This window comes from Pseudopodoces humilis, chromosome 3 (genome assembly GCF_049639895.1).
Source record: "Pseudopodoces humilis isolate 2021_Gansu_Grassland_sample_001 chromosome 3, ASM4963989v1, whole genome shotgun sequence".
Taxonomy (NCBI): Eukaryota; Metazoa; Chordata; class Aves; order Passeriformes; family Paridae; genus Pseudopodoces; species Pseudopodoces humilis.
Window position 1 is genome coordinate 21,599,734 of NC_142202.1, and position 24,410 is coordinate 21,624,143.

Sequence of the window (24,410 nt, forward strand, 5' to 3'; positions counted from 1 at the left end):
GGCATGGGGGAACACTGGGGACTGTCAGAAGAATAAGCTTGATGTTTATCATTCTATATAGAGTTAAGACAATTAGAAACTTTTTACAGTTCAGAAACAAATATCACATCCCTTGCTGCAGTGCTGACGAGTAAGGATCTGAAGGATATAAAGCCTGGATGTTTGATCCTGCAGCACTCTTCCTAACTTCAGTGCTGTAATTCAAATGTACAATAGGATTGTTATTGCTAAAGGGCTTCAAATATTGGTTATTATATTACTAGGTGTGGGCCTTAGGCAGAGAGAAATGATCTACTCAGCAGGGACTCACTCCCTTACAAAGTTGTATCTCAATGCAAAAAAAATGTTGCACGTGCTTTTTCTTGATGATGAAACATTGACAATTACTTCCACGCTGGGGAAGAAAAAAAAAACCAACAACAACAAAAAATAAGCTGTGTAGGTATTTGTGGCCACGTGGCTCGTGAATCAGCCCTTACATGGTTTTGGTTTTTATTTTCCTGCAGTGCCCCAGTGCTGCGGGCACAGTGTGGGTGGGTCAGCCCAGGAGTCCTGCAGGAGCTCTGTCTGCTGGTCAAGCGCGCCTGGGTTCCGGTGTTCCGATAACAAAAAATAAAAATAAAAATGAAAAGGGTAATATTTTGTGCAGCTTGGGGGGAGCCGGCTTTCCCAGTCTGGCTCGTGCTTGTGTTAGCAGAGTCTGCGTTGCGAAGCAGAAAAGCCTCATCTCTCCATGAGTGCCTCTCAGGAGGGAGAGATATTCAAACAAGCCTTCCCAAAAGCCCCTTTCGAGCAGCCGGACGGCAGCGCCGTGCCCGGACTACGTCTCCCGGCAGCCCCGGCAAGGGGCGGGCACCGGCCGGGGACGGGAAGGGCCGGGGCGGGTGGCTCGGGGGTCCCGGCGGCGCCTGCGTGGCCCTGCCCGGGCGGGGCAGCTCGGCCCGGCCCGGCTCGGCTCGGCTCAGTTCGGTCGGGTTCGGCTCGGTCCGGCCCGGCTCGGCCCGTGGCTGCCCCGCCCCGTGCGGTGCCGGCGGGCGCTGCCCGGCCCCGCGGCGCCGCTCCCGCCGATGCTATGCCAAAGCCGGAGGTGTCCGCATCCTACCAGGAGGTACGGGGGGCCGGGCAGGGCTCGCCGCCTGGCGAGCGGGGACAGCCGGCGCTGTCGCCGTGAGCTCGGCTCGGCGCTGGGTACCTGGGGCGGCAGCTGCGCTCGGCAGAAACGACCGGGTGGGTGGCTCGGGTGCGCGCAGTTCCGTGCTTTACCTTTGAACGTGGTTAAAATAGTGGGCAGCGGCTGTTCCAGGTGTGTTAGGTGGCTACTGCTGGCCTCTGTGGCTGGGGCTTGGTAACAAGGGGATGATTTGTCGGCTGTGAGAAATGACTTGGGTACCAGAGCTCCCGCTTCCGAAACTGAAGACGCTTTATCACACTGCCAAAAGCCCGAGGCAGCGCCTGGTTTGCATATCAATGTACAGGCTCAGCAACCCGACTTCCTTGCTCGTTCCTATCTCTCCTAGTAGACACACCAGCAATTTGTGCCAGGTTCAGCCACGGTAGAGAGTTACAGCAGAGCACTTTTGTTTGTATCTTGCAGGCAAAAGGAATTTTCCTTTTTATTTTCCTGCCTCTGCGCGTGATGGGTAGATGTGGCTCAGTTTTAATGCATTCTAATTTAGTGTGGTACTGTCTGTTTAGTTTCAGCTTCTGGTTTTCTTGCCAGGCTAGAAGGCATTGGAAGGTGATGAATCAGCAGATCAGCAAAAGGCCTATATGAACAAGTTCTCCTTTTATTTAAGGGAGTTTTGTCCACTAGGAGGGTTTTAGCCTCCTTGTGTGCTTATACCTAGGAGAGGTACTTGAGAGAGTTAATGAAGCTGCATTAGTGACTGAAGTGCAGATGGATGCATGGATGTTGCATGTTATGTTTCCACCTTTAGTAACAGCCACTGACACTGCTCCATATGTTTGGGTTTATCCCAGGCTGTGGCAGGAGTCAAGATAGACTGTGTGTCTAAGTGTAGCACCTTTGTGTCCACTCATTCTTCAGCACCTGCAGCAGTCTTTGTTGCTTCTGCCCCTGGCAGGGAGGCTCAAATGGCTGGACTTGCCTTTTCTGAACTTCTTTTTGTCCAGTGCCTTTCTGTGTGCAGGACTGAAAAAGAATGGCTGGGACATAGGCAGGTTCCTGCTGTTGTTTCTCCCTCAGCTGCATGTGCTGAACCCAGAGGAATGCTGAGTGAAGGTCTGTTTCATGCTCTTCCTGCCCTTGACATCCTGTCCTGTCTCTGCATCCTACTGCAACCTTAACTACCCTGCAATCTGATTGGCACCATGCTTCACCCCTTTATCAAAAATACCACATAGGAAGGGCTGGCCTGAGAGGGTGAACCTGGTTGGTGTGCTCCAGGTTCGCTGTTGGAAGAATCCCTGAATCCAAGAGGAGTGACAGGTGTGAACTGGAATCAGCTGTGCTGCAGCAATGCTGCGCTGGCTTCCCAGTCACTGGGATACTGTAGCCGGGTGTGTGTGAGGTGTTGGGTTTGTAGATCTGTGCTGCCTTGCCTTGTAGAGTCAGGGCGCTATGTGCTGCTCAGAACACAGTGGCTGGGCCATGCACTGCTCTGGGATCTTGGTGATCCCTTCAGGTGTTCAGTATCTGCAGTAAAATATAGTTGGTTTTAGGGAGCAGGTCTTACACTTCAACCTGCTTACTGCATCTGAAGCAATGTTAGTAGTTCTGCTCAGGCTTGGCTGTCCTTTGTGCGTGAAAATCTTGAGAAACATTGTGAACAGAGATAAGAAAACATAGTTGCATATTGTTTGGGGTTTTTTGGTTTGTTTCTAAGGAGTGCTGAAAGGTTGTGTTTTCTGAGTTTATCACAGCAATCATTTAGATTGGGAATTACCTCTAAGATAATTTTTCTTCCACTTGTTGAAGAAAATTACTGTAGGTCCTCTTGAGAGGATAGGAAATGTTGCTTGTTTTGTAATTTTTAAAACTTGTGTTGGGATCTCCTTGCCTTGCTATTCCATCAGGAATAGAATTTACTTAGCCTCCCAATAACCTCAGTCAGTGAAGTGCCTGTACCTACGGAAGTCAGCTGAGGAGCTGCAGTGACTTTGTAACTTAACATTTGTTGGATCAGCTCTGGTACAAGCAATTCAGATAAGTATAATTGGAACTGGTTTCTTAGCTGTTTTAGTGTAACTAATACAAGAGGTTCAGTGAGTACTTTTCTTGTGTCAGAGTAGCTTATTTTGGGTCAGATAAACAAACAGAACCAGCATGTTTCTACAAAAAGGAGCAGAGTTTTTATTTTCCCTTATTTTAGGGTGATATTTGAAAAAGGTATCTTCAGTTGGACTCTGGTAAGTCTTGCACATGAGCTGAGTTTTTAACCTACAAGTTACCTGTTCACTTCTTGCCTCATGCTATGGGAAATCATGCTTTATTTATGTACTAAGCATTTAAAAACAGCTGGGTAACTGCTTTCATCTTGCTTTGCATGGTGGAAATGAATAGAGAAATACAGCAGGAGATGATGGAGGCTTTACGTCAGACTTTGAAGACATAAAATGAGTGGACTCTTTCCTAACAGGTGCTAATGACGATCTGGGAATTAAAGTTGGGTGAAATAAAAGCACTCCCTTATGGATAATGTGCATATGGATATATGCACATTACTGTTGTGTAAGTTAGGAGTGTAGGGTTTAATAGCATTCAGTGCTGCTGCAGCATTAACTGTGCCCCCATTTTCCTTGAAACAGGAACAAAGCTAATGTGATGTGCTGCAAGCTCACGCCTTGGTCTGCACTAGTGTAATCTCTGTGTCAGTCCCCACCTCAAAAGAAAACCTGGAAAGCATACAAGAGATACTTTATATTTATAATTTATATTTTATAATGTATAAAAGCTGTAGTGCTTCGCAATGTCACGTGATGCGTATCTGATGTGACAAGCTTCTGACTCGGATGGAAGTGGCCTGGCAGTTTGAGCCTAGAGCTCTGAATAACAAAACAAGAAAACATCTGGTCTCTGTTGGTGTTTCAGAAACACTGGCAGACTAATTAGTTGCATAACCACTAATAAATAATAATCTGCACAGTGAGATCAAATAAGGACCAGAAATATAGAGATGCTTGACTGCTGTCTCATAATGACCCAGCCATCTGTGTGGCTAAGACTGTATTTCAGTGCCTTGCCTTAGCACCCGTCAAAATGCATCTCATGCTTTTTGTACCTCTTTATTAAGAAGTGCTAATGCTCTGTTTGCTGGTATGTGCTGTGGTTTTTTTATGCCTAAAAATATATTCTTCAGTGACAGAATGAAGTTCCTGCTTGTCAGAGAACACTGTCCTAATTGCAGGATTAAATTGCGTTGGAGCTGCTGGGGAAATAATTACTTTGGACTTGAATGGAAAGGTGATGTTATTGTTGAAGCAGCAGGGTAGAAGTAAGGGCAAGACACTTAAATTTTGGCTCTAAGTCTACAGAAGTGTGGCTTTTGTCTCATGAACAAGTGGAACAGATGTTGGGTGCTCTTGGACTGGGGGCATGTTTTTGTGTGTTTGGTTAGTTGGAGCCTCTTTTATTTGTACCATAGAAATTCCAACAATTGCAAGTTGAGAGCATGTTTGGAAATTGAACCACTGTTTTAACTACACAGCTGAGTGAAGATGTGGAGCGAGTATCTGAAAATCCAACAGAGGAGAGAGAAGGAGATATGGAAGTTCATGAAGATTCCAGCTCTGTTATTTTACCAGGTGAGAACTATTGACCCAAAAATTCCTGATTTTTAGGGCCTGTTAGTTGCTGCTGTTCATGGTATTGGTTGTTTTGGTTTTGTTATTTTATTGCACTTCTAAAAGTAAACAAAACACTAATTTCACTGCTTACTTCACTTACTTCACTAATTTCACTTACTTATTTTATGTAACTCAGTACTGATGGAAAGCCAAGGAGGTTTTTCCAAGGACTGATAGGAGAATATTTCTTTGTCAGGAACTGTGTTCAATCAAAATAGGTTCAGCACTTCTGACTCTGAGGTAGCTTAGTATGTCATCTTCCTTTATGTTGTGTCTCACCTGAGTGGTAGTGGGTTGCAGGCAGAGTCTGTGACAGATTTACGTGAGGAAGATGCAATATTGAATAGGTGCTTTTAAATAGATTCTTAGACTGTCCAGGCTGCTTTTGGAGCAGTGCTAAATGGGCTTATTGCAGGTCAGGTGTGGGCACTGGGGTTAGCCAGCCTGAAAGGAGCATGGCCTAAATGCCTTGCAGCTGTTCAAGACATATTTGTTTCAGCAGTGCAATTTTATGCATATTATTGTCCTAATTGCCTTGGTTGCCATCTCCTGGCATGTGACTTGCCCATGGACATTTCTAAGTGGTTATGTGTGCAACAGGGTTCACTAAAAGGCTCATGTTCATTGTGGGAAGGCACAAACAACAAGCTGTAGCGTTGGAGAGCAGCCTGTGGCATGGCCTGAGAGGGCCTTTAAATGAAATGTTCATTAAATGACACCACACAGAACAGTCAGCAGGAAGCAGCATGGCTGCATATCTCCTTTCTTGCATTGAGTGTTAACATAAAATTTTGTGTGTTCAGCTGTATATCGCTCATGACAAAACATGATGTGTGACTCGAGAGTACAAGAAGCTTTTCCTTAGAAGTATTGCCAGAAGAAATGGCAAATGCAGGGAGTATGGGTAAAGCAGTGTCTGTGAGTGAGTGAGACTACTGTGAAGATCTAAGGAGAACAAGGTTTGATTCTGGGAGAATTGGATCAGTCTCTTTCTAGCTTAGAAGAAGGAAGAATCCTTCTATTAAAATTTTTAACATGCACAAGGAATTATGAACTAGAGGGTAACAAATATCTAGTGACTTCTACCATGGTGGATATGCAATGCATAGAGCTAGGCATGAGCATTAGAATATTAAATCACTCCACTGAGTGATTTATGCTGAGTGTGCATAAGAATCGCTTCAGACTGGAAGTGGGGGGAAAGGAGTTGGCTTTTTTTCCAGAACCCAAGATTGACCATCAACAGACTTTCTTGTGAACTTTAAATTTTGTTTCTCAGCTGTCCTTGAAAATAAACTTTGTTTCCTTACTGTAGTGGCCTTAAGCAGAGTGCCAAATTCTGGCATGTGAAAAGGAGGCACAGTCTTAGGTTGATTACATCTCTTGAGGAGGAAGCATCTGCCTGGCTGATCATCAAAACCAGAATTAACTGTGGTTTCTTGTGGGGGCAGTTTCTTAAGTCAAGCTGAGTTTGAGGCTTATTTTCCTCTCACATGATTGATCTTTAAATAAAAATTCAGCAAAAATATCTGCATTTTAAAGTGCCAATCCATATTCTGTTTGTTTCCAGATGGTGAACTGGGTACCACTACCCCTTCGTTGCGTTTCAGCAAGACCTGCCTGAAGAATGTTTTTTCAGTAATTCTCCTGTTTATTTATCTGCTGCTCATGGCTGTAGCTGTGTTCCTTGTCTACCAAACCATCAGTGACTTCAGGGAGAAGCTCAAGCACCCAGTGATGTCTGTCACTTACAAGGAAGTGTCCTTTTATGATGCACCTGGTAAGAGCAGTAACAAGCAAAATTAGTTAAGTTCTTGTTCATGTTTTTCTTGGATTGTTTTAAATTTTTGGTGTCTCTGGAGCCCAGTGTGCATATAGTACTTTGACCCAGGTCTTTCATTTCCTCACTTTTTAATCTAAAGTTGTGTTGACTTTGCACAGAAATATTAACATTGTACAGGAGATTTTTGGGAGCTTTCATGCCAATAACATGAATGCCAGGAACTGTGGAGAATTATGCAACACTTCATAGATAAGAACTGTTTTCTGACTCTAGAATGAGTTTCTTTTACAGGAGAAAGATAATTCCTTTTGGAAATATTCCCTAAACTGTATCATTCAAACAAAGTAACACATTGAATGTGTATTGGGAGCTCAGTGCTGCACTGGGCAATGAGATGCCATTCACAGTAAAGAAGGGGAATTTCTCAAACCAACCACAAAATAACCACAATGCCACTTTCTACTTCCACCCTGCCTTGTTTGCAACATGGTATTACGTCAGTAGGCAATGAAAATGTGATGTGACTGCAGGGGACAATGTTGGCATAAAAATGCAGCATAGCAGCAGAAACTGTTGCAGTTTGCAGGAGGAATTGCTCCACGGGAGCATTTTTTAGTAGTGAGTTCTGTTGTTATTATTCTTTTTAATTGTCCAGCAGCCATTTGTAAGTAGAGCCATGGTAGCAAATGCAGCTCAGTCAATCATCAGTGAGTTTCCAGTTAAACAATAACACTTCTATTTGAAGTGTTAACACGTTTTCCAAATACCCACTTCCATAGTTGTGGCTGAAAGGTGTTTTGAGTTGTTGCCATATTACTGTAGTTGTTTTTTCTCTATGGCCAGTTAGGCCCAGCTCTGGAAGTAGTGCCTAATGTTTGGACCATATGAATCTGACTGTAAGAGCAAACAAACTCAAGCTTTCCCCTCCCTTTTTTTTTTCCCCTTATGAGCTCTTCATATAGCAACAGGAAGAAAATAAGCAGATTTTAAATAAGCAGAGCAGCATACATGTAAATCCAAAAGTATTGTTGGAGATCCCTGAGATCAGAGAACCTAAATCAATGTAGTTCTTTATTTTATTGCTCTGTTAAAATGATGAGACGGCAAGTTGCAATCATGGAGCTCTGAAGAAAGAAATAAAGCATTTGATATATGCTGAGTGCTTTGACATCTCACATTTTGGTGGGCAGGTCATCTCAGCTGTGAGTGAATTATATCTAATCAATCACTCATTTTTTTTCTTTTTTTTAAGTTTAACTGGATTATATTCTAGCAAGCTTGTTAACAATAATAAACATGGCATAGGTGGTATAAAAGGATTTTGCAGTTTGGCTCTTGAATTTTGCTAGCCTTCCAAAGCTGAGGTGGTCGAGGTTGTTTGAATGCACTGTTGGACTGAAACAGGAGGTTTATAGCATATGTGGGTTTCCATCCAGGTGGAGTAGTTGCCTGCCCTACCCAGTGATGTAAATAATAAGGGATGGCAGCAGTTAGTGAATGTTTGATGGCTTTGATTTTTATCATGATGTCACATTCAGTTAACAGAAGATGCTGTCTTCTGAAGAGCATCTTTTTACTTCTATTAGCTCAGCCAGTGATCTTTGATCTGTCCTGTATGTATAGTATGGTATGTACATTATTTCCAATTAACACTTGACATATTAAATGCTGGTATCTGAAAACTAAAGCACTATATGTGCCATTTGATGGCCCCTAACATGTTTTACAGATTTATCTGGGATTGAAACAGTCTGATGGATTAGCTGCTGGCTCGTGGGAAGACTAGGGAAGCTTGGTAACTTCTATGAACCTTGAATTATTGTAACAGAATATGAACCCTGATTTTTTCCAGTGCATTGTGGGGATTCTGTCCTGATGCAGTTGGTGCTTTTGTCCTGCTCCAGAAAAATGTGGAAGCACATGGTTTATTTTGATTGTTTTGTGGCATCTTAAGGATAGCTCAGTATCCCACGGGAATAAATTCCAGAATGAAAATCTATGTCCGCAGGAAGGAAATCAGTGCTCTCCAATGTTTTTTCTCCCCAAACAGGTATTGCCTTTTACCCAGGCAGGGCTCGGCTGCTCAGCTGCAAACATCATTACTACGATCACATTCCACCTCTGATAAATCCAGGTCAGCCAGGAGACATTGAATGCACCACTCAGAGGATCAACTACACAGATCCTTTTACTAATCAAACTATGGTAATAACAATATAATAGAACAAAGCTTATTCAGTGTGGGTTTTCTCCTCATAATCTTGTTGGAAAGTAAAAATATGTACTACGTGCTGTAAAAAAATCCTTGCTTCTGGTTTGGATTTCTCATAAGCCATCTGTCATTTTGTTTTCAGATATGTAAAAGACCCCAGTCAGTGTATATATGTGTTATGGAAGATCAGCTGTCCTGTGGGTGTGTGCAGCACAAAACCCTTAATGGGATAAAATAAGTAATTTTTCACAGTGAAACTCTCACTTCATTCTTCTCCTACATGAACTGGGAAGCATTTTCCTTGATATTGTAAACCTAGCTTTGATTGAAAGCAGTATCAGTATCCATTAAAGGAGGACAGCTAATCTCTTTTTTTTATGTTTGCTGGGAATTCATACATGAATTCCTGCAATTGCATATCATGTCTGTCACACTTGGAAGAATCTTAAATGGGCACCACGTGTTTCATTACACTGAAATGCTTTTAGCCAGCAAGACGAGTGATTGAGTACATTGAGTGATAGTCTGTCTTAAATTGCCCTTAGAAGTGCAGGGAAGCTTGCTTCTGTATAAACAAATGTCCAAAACTCACAAATGACCACATTTAATACTCCAATATTAATATTTAAACACTGAATCTTTTTAAACTAAAAGAAGGGACTCAAGTGGCGTTCTTGTTAGGTATTTTAATAGATGTGTACTTAGTAGCAGCCAGTAAACTCTCTGTGTGTATTAGATTTCCATAGAGTATTAGTGCCAGATGGCAAATTAATGAACAGGAAATGAGGATTCCTTTGCTCCTCTCACCATATCTGTTTGCTTACAGAAGTATGCTTTGGTTGTTCAAGGCCCTCGTGATGTGAAGAAAAGGGAACTGGTGTTTTTGCAGTTCCATTTAAATGAAACAGACCAAGATTTTAGTGCCATTGATTACCTGCTGTTTTCATCTTTCCAAGAGTTTGTCAGCAGGTATGTAAAGGGGGGGAATGAGCCTGTGGCTGCATTGAACTTGCTGTCACAATACTTGTGAAAGCCGGGCTTTTCTAGTAAATATCAGGCAGGCTTGCAGGCTTTTATGATTTTTTAAAATATTTGGACTATGTTGATGCTCTTTCATGTCTTTGTTTATTAATATGACCTTTAAAAAATGTATTGAGGGCTTTTTCAGTGACAAAAACCTGCTCTTCAGCTGTGCTTAAACTATTTGCAGCTGCATTTTCTAAAACCTTGGAGTTTGTGCTGGCTTCCTGCTGTCTGCTGCTGTGGGTGATCCGGAAGTGTGCTGTTCTGGGTACGGTGTCAGGGAAGTGCACCAAGAATACGAATATTTCTGTATGATTTGGGATTTTTTTAAAGCAATTACTATGAAGGTCAGATCCCTAGATTGCTATGCTATGATTTCATTGAAAGATTAACTCTGTTTATTTGCCTTACTGGGTTAATTTAATATTCAACAGAATGATGTAAATTCATATATGGGATTTTCGTAATTGCTTTGTGTTGGTTTGACATTGGTATCATTGGAGTATCTAATCAAACTTCTAATTTTAGCAAGAATGGAATTAATCCTGTCTTGAACTTTCTTGAAAGACCTGCTCTTTTTTCTACTTTTTGAGAATAAATTTCATACTTAAAAGTTTAATTTAAATTCAATAATGTTCTTCTCTCTGAGGTCCAGATTAAAAGTTAGTCAAGAAGTATCAGTCATAGTGACACCTGATAGAAAGCCTTAATTTGATAATAAATGCTCATTGAAAAAGGGACAGGGAATAGAGGACCTATGCAGAACAAAATTAGGTGAGGGAAGGAAGAGAACAGATTTTGTTGTAGCAGGGCCTTCTCAGAGGCTTGGACACGGTCATACTGATGCTTTTCAAGTGGATCAAATACTGTAAGTGTTCAGACATGATACCTCTGGGTGGCCAAAGACCAGTTAGCTGCATTTGCCTTTTACAAAGCATTTCTGCTTCAGTGAAGACATCTTAAGTCTTCAACTATTTTCTGCAACTGTACTGAAAAACCTCATAAAATGCTAATGTTCTCCATATTTTGGGCATTGATATTTTAGGGTGAGAGAATACCAGTTAAGAGTGGTGGTGTAGAAGGTGCTGCTTGTTCCTTATGTTGTTTTTGTCTGGTTTTATGGCTTGTGCTCTGGTTAGAAATGCTTACAGTGGGACCAATTGCAGCAAGGTGCTCAGCTCTTTCTAGACTGCCAGACACAAATACTGCCTGAGACCACCCCTGGTGTTGCACCTGGCTCGGGGCAGGATGAACAGCTCAGTCTGTACATCCTCAGGCCTTGGAAGCCACATGGGAAATGGGGATGTTTGTTTGGGGATGCATCCTTTGCGCTCGCTTGAGGCAGGTAGTAGGAATGGGAGTTAAAACTGGTTTTGAACTAACCCAGGTGAATGGTAACATTGGCAAGGGGATGAAGGCCTTACTGGTAAATGGTCTGCATGTCTAGATGGAATACAGGAAAAGAACCAGCTGTGGGCAGGAGGCCAGTGGTGTCTTTTTTGCAGCATCGTCCAAAACTTGATACAAATGGTGTGGCTTGTCTTGCTCAGTACTGTGTTTGCTGTCCTGGCATGAACTGGCTGAGCTCAGGGAAGGTTGGGAGTTTATGCTTCTCCTGACTATGAAAAGTGCATGTGAAACTGCACTGTGTATATGGAGAGCACTCATTCTGTCCAGCTTCCAGCAGAAGAGAAAATAGAAATTATTTCTTGTTCATCAGCAAATGCTAAATTTAGCCGATGGGAAGTCTGGATTAAGACATCTGTAGAAACTGTTGTGTGTCCTTCCATACAGCCTCTGAAAAATTCCATTACTGGCCTCTGTTAACTACTTTTCCTGACAAAGTGTCTCACTGGTTATGAGAGCCCAGAATAACCCTGTGCCCAGAAGCTCATGCCCTGTGTTATCACAGGTGCCACAAGCAATAAAAAAATGGCATCTAAGGACTTGTATCTTTAAGAGATTTTTTGTGGTATAGTAAGTGCTGAGGACTCAAGCAAGGTCCAGTTGTTTCTGTCAAGGGCTTTATTCTCTGCAGCTCTTCTGTTAAAATTGGATCAGACTCCATGAAACTGGCACTGCTCACTGATTTTGTTCTGGTCTCCACAGAACACTGCTGCACTGTGTGCTGTTGTTTGCCTCTGAGCTAGAGGGAGATGCTGCTGGCTTCTTTTTAATTTTCTTTTTTTTTAAGGTAGTGACAGGTGCTGTCTGTACCATATTAATTGGAGGGAGTGAAATAATGAAACCCTTGCAAATTACCCAAAATGTGTTGCTAAAAATACAAGTTCCTCTCCTGAACTGTGGTTAGGATAATGCATAGGGTTCAGAAGAAAATCCTCTGAATATACTCCTGACAAAACTATTGTTAGTGCAGCATGTCAAATAACTTATGGCCTTGTGAAATGATGAATACCATTGTGAACAGATCAGAGATTATTTAAGTGTCTAAACAAAGCTCCACATTCATATCTCTGATCTGGATTGCTGCATGCAGAGAAATACAACATAGAAGGATTGAGACTTTTGGTACCACATCAACCTTTATTAGATGACTTGGCTGCTTAACAGTTTCCTGCTCTGGGGAAACACAAAAGCAATAAACACAGATTGGGTTTGAACCATCAGTGGGTTTGGCTCTTGCTGTTGCATTGGAATCTGCTGGTGAGATGTTCTAAACTTCTCTGGCTCTCATGGGGTGATCCATAGACACTGCAGCACTACAGCCCAGTCTAGAAATAGTGACTCCCACACATCAAAGAAAAGAGAAAGAAAAAAAGAAGAAAAAAACCCCAAACAGCAACAAAAAAGAGGTGTAGCCTGTGTGGGTTGTCTGTCTTTGGTGTAAAGAGGGAATTAAAAGAAACTGCCTGGAGAACTGTTTTTCAGCTTAAAATCCTTTTCCTGTCTTGTGTTCACTTGGTGGTGTGTGGTTTTAAAGCTGTGTTATTTGCCCTATTCTATAATTTGTGCAAAGCTTGTGCCCCTCTGCTGTGCTCCTCCTTTCCACTCCCTTTTTTTCCCCACTCACTCTGCTGCAGTGGTCTGGATTATGGAGATGCCTCTCAGATCACTTCTCCAAAGATATTATTAATCCTTCTTTTTCAAGCCTACAATTACTGTTGAAGGCAAAGCACACTGCTGCTGTCTGCCTACCATGGAAGTTGTGGCTGTAACATTCAGCTCTGTGTCATAACTTCCTGCCTCATTTTTCCATGTTGGCTTGGAAAGCTTTTCTGGGATGCTGTATTTAGCCAGACATTAGGCATATGACTGGCTGGCAGAGTGCTAATTATGTATGTTCCTCTTGAGTGTCAAAGCACTCTGGTGCTCCCCTGTGCTGTCCCCTCAGCTGCTGCTCTGCCCACATCCCGAGGGAGGAAGCAGTTGTTGGATTAGGTGTTCCTGTGAGGAGCAGGCAGGCTGTGGGCTTTGTCCTTAGGCTCTGCCCACGTCTTTCCTGTGGGAGGTAGAGAAGTGTCATCCTGTTGGGGTCACAAAACAAGCCCCTCATGTCAAAATAAAGATATTCCTAACTTCCTAGAACATCCTGGGAACAGCATCTGTCTTGATAGGTAGCAAAGCGTGTTAGTTTTTCTTTCCAGAAACCCTTCTCTTTTCTGTGCATGTGCACAGTGGAATTCTGTGTTTCAGTCCATTGCCTGAAGCCCTGACTTGAGAGAATGGCTTTGCTGGGTTTTGCTTTCCCATATGTGTATGTGTGTATTCATCTATTAAGCCTGAGCAGGTGGTGTGGTACAGAGTGGCCATCAATGTGATATTTATATCAGTGCAGTCCTTTTGGTCCTTGTAGGCAAGACACCTTGGTTTGTAGAAAGAAAAGAAACCCTGAGTTTGAAAACTAAGCAAAAAAGACAGGAAAACTGCAAGTCCAGTCAGTGCTGGACAATCTTCCTGATTGGCCTGTTCTGGGACAAGAGCTTGCTTCTTCACCTCTGCTTTACTTCTTTACTTCTTTGCATTTTCTCCTGAAAAGCCAAAACACCTTCATCTCCTAAAAGACCCAGTCACGCACACCTTCTGCCTTAAAAGCAAAGAACACTCTTTCCCTTCTCCTAGGTAGATGGATTTTTCCCTTCTCCTAGGTAGATGGATCAAAACCCTCCCCCTTCTTTTAAGAACCAACATACCCTGGCATATCTCTGCAACCTGAAATCTATCTTAGTAAAAATAGCCTTTAATTATTCATGACTTCTCACAGTGGTTTACCCCTTCTTCTCAAATGAAATCTTATTGGAAAAGTGGCTGCAGGGCTTATTTCACAGGTATGACATGAAAATGGCTAAAATCACAGTACTGAGGAGCTCCAAGTAAATAGCATGGTCAATTCACTATGTCCTGTGCAGCTGGTAGAGAAGAGATGGAGACCAGATATGCCTTAAAGCTACCTCTTTACTACTTGCAGCATGAGGGGTGCTGGAAGCCTTAAAGGTTTACAGTCACAGTATTAAAAAACAAAACCCCAACTGAAACACAGGAAGCAATCCTGCTGTTCTGTGGGCTGCAGATTTCTGTGATTGCATATTGGGAAAACAGCCATGTTACTGCAGGTGGGAGCCTTACACCAAAGCTATGGTGTTTCCAAAATAATAGGAATATCCTGAATAGAAATTTTGAAGCATTTTAAGCATGTCTGCATTGCAAGTGGTTTATTTGGCAACCAGAAATGAGGTGAAGCACCCTGTCTTTCCTCCAGGCTCTTCCTGCTGTCTCTTGCTTCTTAACTTGGTGATGAGTTGTTTCCTGAGGTGCTGGCTCTGCTCCTGTCTGTCCCAGAGGTGACAGATGAGCAGAGCTAAACTCCCTGTGAGGCAGAACAATCCCTACAGGCAGGCAGAACTCCAGTGCCATAGGCACCAGGTAAGTCCCCTGCAGTTAAGGATGCACCAGTGAAGTGCTAATGAAATTAGCACATTAATGAAATTAATTAAAACATCACTACACTCAGTGTTTTAGATGCGCTGAATTTAGCCGCTGGAGAATGAAAGGAATTGTGAATATAGTTTGAAGTGCCTGTAGGTCTGACCTTCTCCTGCCTACAGTGCTCGGTTTGGTCAATAAAATAATGCTCTTTTTCCTTTAGTCCAGAAAAAGCAAAATTCATGAAGGACTGTGAAAGTTCATACTCCAGCTGGAAGTTTTCTGCAGGCTTCCGAACTTGGGTCAAGATGTCCTTGGTCAAGACAAAAGAAGAAGATGGTAGTGAGACTGTTGAATTCAAACAAGAGGTAAAAAAAAGAAAATAAGTACTCATAAGGCTTTGGGAGTTTGTTTTTTGTTTCATTGCATCCATGATGCCCTTTGCACTGAGCAGTTTTGGCTATAGTTGCTCACACTGTTTCTCAGCAAGGAGGAATTTTGTAAAAGTGTAAACATCTTGATGTGCTCAGCTCTTGGTATGGCCTCATGACACAGCTCAGGAAAACATCTCCTAGCAGGGAGGCCAGAAATCCAGGCCTCAAATGGGTTATGACACTTGTAGTCTGAGGTAAGGGTCCCAAGGGACTGATACAGAAATATTAACATAGCTACCTACAGTTCAAGGTGGAGAACAATTGACAAAGGAATTGTCTAAATAACAGCTTCTGTTGGAAAGAGGTATTGTTTAGGTTGCCACTGACACTAGGATGAGGAGGTAAACATAAGCCTTGTATCCTTTGTAGCATTCTCAACTCTTTTTGTTTGGGTTTGGAATTTTTAACTGCTGAGTGTCCTTAGAAACACAGAGTACCTTCACTTTTTGCATTATTTACGACTAGAAAATATGCAGGTGGAAGATGCAAACTTATCTAAAGAGGAAATGAGCTTGACTTTCATTCCTATTCTGTTCCCATTAATGCATAGGGGAATAATTCTGTTTTGAGTTTTTGCTTCCAGTGTGGTTGGAAAGGAAGTATCTCATCAGTGGTGAGAAATGAGAATTTTAAGAGCTGTCATTTGGTACTCTTGGAAAGAGTCTTCTGGGGGGAGAAAAATGAAGCAGAATCTTCAGTTCTATCTTTAGTTCTCACAGTTAGGTGTTATGTGGAACAGTCCTAAGGCAAGAGCAGATCTGTGACTGTGAAGGGGGTACACTCCTACTCCACTAGAGGAGGACATGAGGCAAATCTCAGACTCATGCAAGTCCCAAAGTAATGCCTTGGTTTGGAAGAGAGGAAAGAATGCATCAGTCTGCTGCTGCCATGTAAGCACTGGCAGCAGCTGTCTGTCCTTCATCACCTACAGCTCTGTATTATTTGCCATTTGGCAAATACTTTACCAATACAGGATTTTTGAAAGTACTCTTTTGTGTGCCCCAGTCTAACAGGTCTCAAAATGGAAACAAAAGGCTGGCTCTAATTCAGAGAAAAAGTTTTTTGTGACTATAAACATCTATTTAGTTCAGCAGTTATCATCTGAGTAAGTGAACACTGTTGCTGGTTTGGATTTTCTGATTGTTTTGTGGGTTTGTTTATTTGTTTTTAATAAAACCTAAAAAACAGGCATCAGATCCCTATTAATAATACAGCAGAAATTGAAACAGCTTGGACATAAATTGCACTTGCTTTGTTTGACAGTACAACATCTGCTCAAATTGCACCAGGAAGTCCATTAGCCTTTCAAATCCAAACCTGAGAGCTGGCATACCAGAAAGATGGATACAAATAATAGGTCAAACAGAGCAGTCAGTCACTTTGCTAACTAGCCCAGCAGTCATTCATTTGTATTTTCTGCCTTTCCCATTGCCTTCATTTAGCCCTGTGTACGGTTTGTTTCCTGGTGTGCAGTTTTCTTGGATGAGTGTGGTTGGGGCACTGGTACCCTGCAATAAGGAAATGAGCTGTAGAAGTGTGGGGCAAGTCTGCAGCAAAGGTGTTTGACCAGAAACCAGGAGGTGGGGAAGCTCCACATGCTGAGTGGTTCTAGCTCCTGCTTTTGCTTGTCTGCAGCCTAAAATCTGTTCAGGGCTGGGACCGTGGAGAAGACTGAGAGAAACCCTGAGGTATCTGGAAAGAAACTGCACCATGGTAGATCAGAGGCTCTTGTGGCAGATCTTCCCCATACAATGGGAAGACTTGTAAGGAGATGAAGAGAGTGGTCTGCTTAGAGACTTCCAGCTCAGCTATCCTCTGCCTGGAAAACTGGGCTCACAAAATGTGGAAAAAGCATGTTCTTCCATCATCTGTCTCATCTCTATGTCACAAGCCTGAAACAAAGTCACAGTGCTGCTAGACTGCTTCCAGTGCAGAATTAAACAGGACAAACAGCAGTACTCTCCTCTGTGCACACCAAGATGTAAACACTCTTTTGAGGTTTGGAGAAGTCCTTCCACCACTGTGCTTTCCTGAGGTCACTGTGTGGCTCTTGGGCAGTTTGTGTTGTCTCCAAGGAGCAGGAGTCAGTTCAAACTGTGTTGGTTACTGCCTGTGTAAAAACCCTGTGTAGTTCCCCCCCTAGGTTGGGGGCAGGTGGTACAATACAAGTATTTTCCCCAGGGCCTGATGTCTCAGTAGTTTCCTGGTTGTGGTTCTTGAGACTCTGGTTTCATGTGGCTGTTACACAGTCTAGTATCCTAACCCAGTTCCCTGTTGGAATTGTGTTACAGCTCTCTGCTGGGCAGCATTAGTTTCAAGTGGTGACCTAGTTAATGGGCAGTATTGGAAGTATGGGTTTGGTTGTTAACACCTGGGCTTCTTTCCTTCCATGTTCATTCTGCACTTGCTGTAATGTTCTAGTTTATTCTACAACACATTTTCAAATAGAAGGAATCCTCCTGCTATCATTATGTGGTTCTTTGGAAAATAAAACTAATTTAACGGGCATTCATGAGAACTTTCCAAATGTTGTATTACTGCAAGTAAATGGATTTTGGAAATTGTCCCCTCTTGAGAAGCAATGTAGAAATGGTATTGTAGTGTGATACTGAGTTAGAAATAGAAAAATAATATGAACAGAAGGAGGAAACTGCCCTTGCCATATTTTGGCAGCCCAATGCTCTAGGTAGAAGAGAAAGGCTGTGGTAGAAGTCCTTAGTGTGGTATTTTCATCTTCTTACAGGCCTTTTCTGTTGCACAGAAAACTCATTGTACTGCTGAAGAAAGTAACCTGCACTTTTCTTTCCCTCTCCCCAGACCAGTGTGGTTAACTACATTGACCAGAGAACTAAACCAAGGAGTGACCAGCTGTTCTTTGTGGTGTTTGAATGGAAAGATCCTTTCATACAGACAGTTCAGGACGTGAGTAACCCACTAGTCCCTTCTTGAATCACTGTCTGACTCCGCATGCTTGTGGTTTGTGCGTGCGTGCACTTACCTTTGTTACCTCGCTTCAAGAAGAAATGCAGAGAAAAGTGAGAATATTTGTGAAATTTCACCGTAGGCTCTCTCTTCCTTATGGCCAGTAATGCATTCTGTGTGGAGGTCAGGACCATCTGATGCTTTTCCTTGGGCTGCTTGCAGCTAGAGGTACACGTAACTAAGAAAAGCACCTGTCCTCCTGTGTTCTAGCAAAGGGTAGCTTCAGGTCAGGGCTAAACTTTTTGTTTAAATAAGTCTGCTTGGGTAATCTGATCTAATGACTTTTTTTATTAATTGACAAGAAACCTAGGCTGAAATAAGAATAATAAAAATAGCCTGGTGTATTTTTTATCCATTATTAGAATAAAATGTGGTATTATAGCTACCCGACAACTAAGGTCCAGCAGCAGCAAAATCTACAGTGTTGGTGTTTCTTTGCCCAAAACCAAATGAGTATCAATGCAGACTGTGTGGGACAGGAGTTGGTCCTTTGCATTCCTGCACTCCCAGCAGAACCCAGGCACCTCCTCAGTCTTTAGAGCCCAGTCCTATTCTCACTATCTCTCACTCCTCTCTACCTATGTGGAATCAGATGAGGGGACTCATATTTGTCATCTCTTTCAGATTATCACAGCAAATCCCTGGAACATGATTGCTCTTCTTTGTGGTATCTTTCTGGCCCTGTTTAAGGCAGCAGACTTTGCTAAGTTAAGTGTTAAGTGGATGATCAAAATCCGGAGAAGGCATCTGAAGAGGACTCGTCAAGTAACGAACCACATAAGCTGAGACTAAGATTGCCTTTTAACTGTTCATAGCAGGAGGGATAGAAAATAACTGGAATAAACTGCAATCAGCAATTAAAGCTGAAAACCAGGTACGTTTTCTTCCAGAGAGATGCTGGCTAGAGAAACCACCTAGTGAACTGGCCTTGGAACAGCAGAAGGAGCTAACTCTAGGACAAGTCTAACAAACTCACACTTTTGTAGTCCAACTTTAACAAGTTTACCTCAATATATGGAGGAATCAGCGGGAAAGGAGGGAACTCACTAATGTTCAGAAAGTCATCACTGTTGTAAATTGTGAAAAAGTGGACAGTGTTTGAATGTTTCTCCAACAGACCCTTTAGTTTCTGCATCAGCTGTGAGCTGCTCCCATAGCACAGTCACTGCCTTGATGGTGCTTAGTGGAAGGTAAAGTACTCTGGAAACATCCTGGCCTTTCTTCTCCAAAGTATGTTTTAAAACAAAATACACTGGAATTCTATTACATGTCATCTTTAAATCAAAACACAATGACTTTAATATTAAAGTATACTTCAAATAATCTGTTGTCTGCCTTCTTTGAAACTACCTGCTCTCAGGTTTGGAAGAGCTTTACAGGAGGAAAGAGTGTCATGGCATGAGGATGAGGTGAAAACCACTGCTCAGTCCAGCCCAAAGCAAACTCAAGCAACAGGGCAACCTGGGGGGCTGAGCTGGTGGTTGATAGCAGAGTCTGTCTCAGGCTGTTGTTTATGCCTCTTTCTGGCAGTCTTTCCTAAGGAAGTGAAAAATAGTCTTTCATCAGCAGGGCACGGAACTCTGTTTCCCTCTGTTCTACAGGGAATGCCTGCTCACCAACTCTGCTGGGGTGCTGGTGTCTTTTTCTTCCTTATAAGTCCCTTGTTAGTTGAGATGCCTGACTTGGCTGTGTGGAGTCTACAGGGAACAGGGCACCACTGTGTGTTTGCTCTGAAGGCTTTGCTGCAAGGATGCCAACTCATAGTTTGCTTCTTCCTTCCTCTTCCAGCAGAGGAGGAGTAACTGTATCAAAAGTACCCCCTCACTTTTCTTCCTTGTTTTTGGCATCTGAGGAAGCTTTTTGGGACAAAATTTCTTTCAGCTGGCTTCCAGAGCAAATTAAGGCACTGCACTGACCAGACAGCCTTAAACAGGGGAGCAACAAAAAATAAGATAAAGTAGTAGCACTGGCTGTTTGGGGGAAAATGTTTAATCAGGGGACAAAGATGTTTGTATGGAGAACAGATGGAGAAAGGTGGGGTTCAGTCCTCACCTTCAGTATCACAATGATGGCTCCTGAACAGCTCAGCAAGGGAATGAGATTAAACTGGACAAGACCAGCAAAGGCCAAACAGTGCATGGTTGAAGCAAGAAGAGCTACTCCATCCCTGGGTGATGGGGAGCAGGATAGAAACCAGACAGGGGCTGGGGGATGAATAAAACCCCCCACATTCAACCTTTCCTCATCAAGAAACTCCCCCACTGCCTTTGCTATCAAACAGCCTATGCTATGACAACTGAGCTTTCTTGCTGCCTGCTAAAGGAATACCCAACTGTTCCTTGAACACATGATATTACAGCAGCATTTCTTGGATTTTACAAGGGAAAAAAAAAAAAAAGGAAAATTAGAAACAATTTGAACCAGTTCTGACAGATCCTACTGCATTTTTTTCTTTTTTGCTAATGAAGTCAGAGAAGCTAAGTTGGAAGACAACATAGCTGCAGCTGTAGGGTGAGTAGAAAGCATAGTTAAATAAAGGATAAACTCCTTTTTGCAGTATGCACTATCTTTTTCCTCCCAATAAACTCAAACAGCAGTCCACTTCAGTCACTACATCTCAGCTGTCAAGATGTTTTGTTTTATAAGGAAATGTTACAAGAGCAGGCCAGTGATCCCAGCCAAGAAGCCTTTCTTTTGCAGGCCTATTTATAGGAGCGGTCCTGACAGCAAGTGTTGCACAATTTGAAAGGGTATCTTATGGCTCCTGTTGTTTTTTCTATTACTTAAGCCTAATGTCCTTATTTGTAACTAATTTGTAATTACAATTCTAGGAAAAAACTTGTAACAATTCAAAATGCCAGTGATTTATTCCTAGAACGCCTGCAAGGTGTTTGGTTCCCCGACATTTGTGTAAATTATTTTCATTTAGGCTCTAGGACAGCTGAACAAAGTTTGTCACACACTGGGATCTTTACTTTTCTAAGGGCAAAAAGGCACTAAAGAACTAAACCGAGGTGAGCTGTGCCTGTGTGACTGTCCTCTCCCTGCAGGCAGTGTCCCATACTAGTCCCATACCCTCTGTGAAACAATGATTTAGAGACAAGTAAGTGTAATACAGTTGACTCAGTGTAGTAGGGACTTCCCCACTTTTACCACTCAGTGAAAAGCCACATTGGACAGTTAAAAAGGTTGTTTTCAACAGCCATTCTAATTCTCCTGGTCTTCAGAAACAGAAAGATGTGAGGTACAGCACTAAATACAAACATAAAGACTTTATTGAATGCTGCTCAATTCCCCAAAGATCTTTCATTACAAAATTTTTCCACACAACTGCAATTTAAGAGATTGGAATGGTACTCTGATAAAAGATGTGAAAAAATACTTGATCAAGTAAACAGACAAGACTTCTATTGTCAACTTTCCACCTTTAAGAAACAGACTGCATTTTCTTTAAAGAAAACAAGGAATAATTTCTTGACATTCTTTCCTCCTTACTGAAAAAAAAATATACTAATGCCAATTTTGGTCTCATTCTTCAGTCCGTGAGATGCTAAAACTAACGCAGAAACATCCAAGATGGGTCTTTCTTGGAGACTGCACCAGTCTGGAGGGTCCTTGGACTGATGAGGAGCATCATTGATGGGCTCTCCAGAGGAAGCTCCATCCTCAGCTGTAGCAGGAGGAAATCCTTAACTAGCCCAGGACCCAAGAGGCAGCAGGAAGGGGGCAGAGGCACTGGCCACCCCAACCTGTTGCAGCTGATTCTCTCCCTTCCTTGCTTTGTTTCTAATGTGAGCATTGTATCAATCTAAATCTGAATCCAATCAGGAATTCAAGGACAGCTCTGTATCAGAATTCCTTTCAATGCTGTAAGGGGCATACACTGAATATCTCAAGTTACTGGTAACGTACCTCGGTTTTATTTGAGAAAATACAGCACAACTAGAAGCCTTTTCTATCATCTTAACCAAAGTATGCAGCAATGTGAAAAGCACGTAAAAAAAAAACAAGGAAAAATGTGTACATAGCAAACTATACCACCTATGTGCAACACAATCAAAAATTCAAGTCATAATTCTCACCACTCCCATAATTATTTCACTCATTAAGGATGATAATTCAGTTCTATGAAACATTGGAAGTGACAGTATATCAATAATTAGACAAATTTACAATATGTTGTGGTAATGACATCACTTAACTGCTGTATTTAAACTCAAATCTTTACATTTGCCAGAGAAAAAAATGGGCTGTTTCCATTATACTGATGAGGTTTCTTTTGCAAATCTTTATATATTTCAAAAGGGTACAAAAAAAGAATGTCTGCCGAGTAGAGGTGGTCATTTCTTTTATTTGGCACTTGTATTGTGTGCATTGAGCACGTTGTGAGTGCTGTTCTGCTTCTCTGCCATCGCTTTCTTAAGCTTTAACTCCTCCAACCTCCTCCACAACTCTTCACGTTCCAATTCTTTCTTTTTCTCTCTGAAGAAAAGAGTGAAAGATCAATTTCAGATGTGTTTTAAGCACAATCTGGAGACATAATAACTTAACTGTGACTTGCATCTACTAATTCCTCTTTAAAATTTTTCTCCAAAGCTATTTTTAGAGGCAACTACAGTTTCCTCAATTAAAAAGAGAGCATAACAAATAAGTAATGGTGTGTGGTGAAACTGTACCTTTGCTCCAGCAAATTAAAACAATTGCTGTAGGGTGGCTTTGCACAGCTGGCTTCTGTTTTAAGGAGGTTTTTTATCACATGCACACAAATTAAGGGACTGAGAATCTTTGTTGGGGGGAAGAACACAGCTACCATAAGGAGGGTTGGGCAGTGGTCTCAGCTGGCCAGGGGTCACCTGTGCCCTGCCTCCCTGACTCCAACGGTGTTGCTAAGTAGATTAGTAGGGTAAGCGATGCTTTTGCTGAGCTATGAAGAGTCCAGCTCCATTCTCTTCAGATACCTGAGGCAGCACCGCCTGCAGCAGCTGAGACCCATTTCACCACCCAGGAGGGAGCACAGCCCCTGCCCAGGCAGGATGGGGAGCTCAGGCCTTTCCACTGCCAGGTGCCACCTCACGCACAGGACACCCAGCACCAAACAGCTCCACTACAAGCCCCACACCCACAACAAGCAGAGCAACATTCAAAATTACAGCTTGGATATATTCATCAGTGGGAACCTGGAAAAAGGCTCAGTACCTTTGCCTTTCTGCTTTGTACGAGCTCGTGAGTTCATCAAAAAGCTTGCCGTTCATTTCCATCAGGGTTTTCAGCACGTTGTACACCAGTGCCACAATGGTTCTGGAACAGAAGGAGCACAGCCATTAGATTTACTCAGTGACAAAATCAGCTTCAGAAAACAAGAATTTGATTTCTTTTTCAGATTCTGAGCTTCTTCTTCAAGATAATACTGTAAGGTCAGGGAGTTTCTGAAACCAAATCCTTTCCATTTTATTAATTTACAGAGGAAATTATAGTATAGTTAAACATTTTTTGAAATGGCTATTTAATCTTAAATTCCTGACTTCTGTAATTACACAGGATATAATTATTCATGCCGTGGCTGTACTTTAAAGCCATTCAATTATGTGAACCTTTAATAAACCAAGTTTTAACAACAACTCTGTAATATTTGAGCAATGAAATATGAGAGTCTAGAAAAATAAAACTTCTGGCTCATAGCTTCAAGAAGACAGCACACAAACCACAGGCTGAGGGTGGTTTAGCACAGCAAAGCTCTCCTAGCAGTGTTTCTGGGCAGCAGGAGTCTTGCTAGAGAACTAGAATCAAGAACATTCAGATAATGGACTTAGGTACCTCAGTTTCCTTAAGAAACTCACCAACTTGAGCAACACTGGCTGTTTGTTACATGGTTGCCTGTATTCCTGCACTACCCTTCTTTTTGTGAAAGTATTCATATTTCAGTAAACCATCTTAAATGTTGTGTTATCTCCTTTAAACCCATTCATATTCATACAAAGAAATAAAAAAACAATGAAATTAAACATTAAAATGCCTGTCATTAAGTTTAATCACTAATCAAAAAGTAGGTAAACTGTCTTCCCTGTCTTCTCCCTCACTAGCAGTTTCCCACTGACTGCAAAGCTGCAGCCCTGTGACCTTGAAAAAGGAGTCAAAAAAACCCTAAGGAAATAACCAGAGAACCAGGATTGCCTTTTCAGTGCACTCTGTCCACCGTGGCACTAGGAAATCTCCCAGCTGTTCATCAGAGCCTTGTGCTTGTCCATTCAAAACGCACAGTATCTGTTGCCTGTTTATACACTTATTTTTA

The 24,410-nt window shown here is 42.2% G+C and overlaps 2 protein-coding genes across 4 annotated transcripts in view; one reads left to right on the forward strand and one right to left on the reverse strand.

The window, feature by feature from the left end:
* The first annotated feature begins 989 nt into the window (after window positions 1-989).
* PACC1 (proton activated chloride channel 1) lies at window positions 990-19,444 on the forward strand. Of its 3 annotated transcripts, none has more exons than XM_014252838.2 (8): window positions 990-1,108; window positions 4,605-4,764; window positions 6,377-6,586; window positions 8,640-8,794; window positions 9,628-9,770; window positions 14,929-15,073; window positions 17,957-18,061; window positions 18,746-19,444. In XM_014252838.2, the coding sequence occupies exons 2-8, from the start codon at window positions 4,725-4,727 to the stop codon at window positions 18,905-18,907; spliced, it is 960 nt and encodes a 319-aa protein (XP_014108313.1). In that variant the 5' UTR covers window positions 990-1,108; window positions 4,605-4,724; the 3' UTR covers window positions 18,908-19,444. The 3 variants fall into 3 exon arrangements, with proteins under 3 accessions (XP_014108313.1, XP_005523405.1, XP_087908455.1); XM_005523348.3 differs by having other exon boundaries at window positions 1,002-1,108; window positions 4,668-4,764; XM_088052329.1 differs by lacking the exon at window positions 990-1,108 and adding an exon at window positions 3,355-3,369 and having other exon boundaries at window positions 4,668-4,764.
* A 1,934-nt stretch (window positions 19,445-21,378) lies between these two features.
* PPP2R5A (protein phosphatase 2 regulatory subunit B'alpha) overlaps window positions 21,379-24,410 on the reverse strand; it is a 42,770-nt gene continuing 39,738 nt past the window's right edge. Inside the window, exons 12-13 of the mRNA XM_005523349.3 lie at window positions 23,318-23,419; window positions 21,379-22,603 (exon numbers count right to left, since the gene is read on the reverse strand). Of these exons, the coding sequence (XP_005523406.1) occupies window positions 22,471-22,603; window positions 23,318-23,419 (235 nt within the window). The 3' untranslated portion in view covers window positions 21,379-22,470. The remainder of the gene's footprint in view (window positions 22,604-23,317; window positions 23,420-24,410) is intronic.

What these genes read in the sequence shown, in the direction of transcription:
- PACC1 (XM_005523348.3), top strand. Translation starts at nt 1,073, where the DNA reads ATGCCAAAGCCGGAGGTGTCCGCATCCTACCAGGAG. An exon ending in TGTCCGCATCCTACCAGGAG is followed by an intron (nt 1,109 to 4,667) that starts GTACGGGGGGCC and finishes TTAACTACACAG; the next exon opens with CTGAGTGAAGATGTGGAGCG. An exon ending in TCATACAGACAGTTCAGGAC is followed by an intron (nt 18,062 to 18,745) that starts GTGAGTAACCCA and finishes CATCTCTTTCAG; the next exon opens with ATTATCACAGCAAATCCCTG.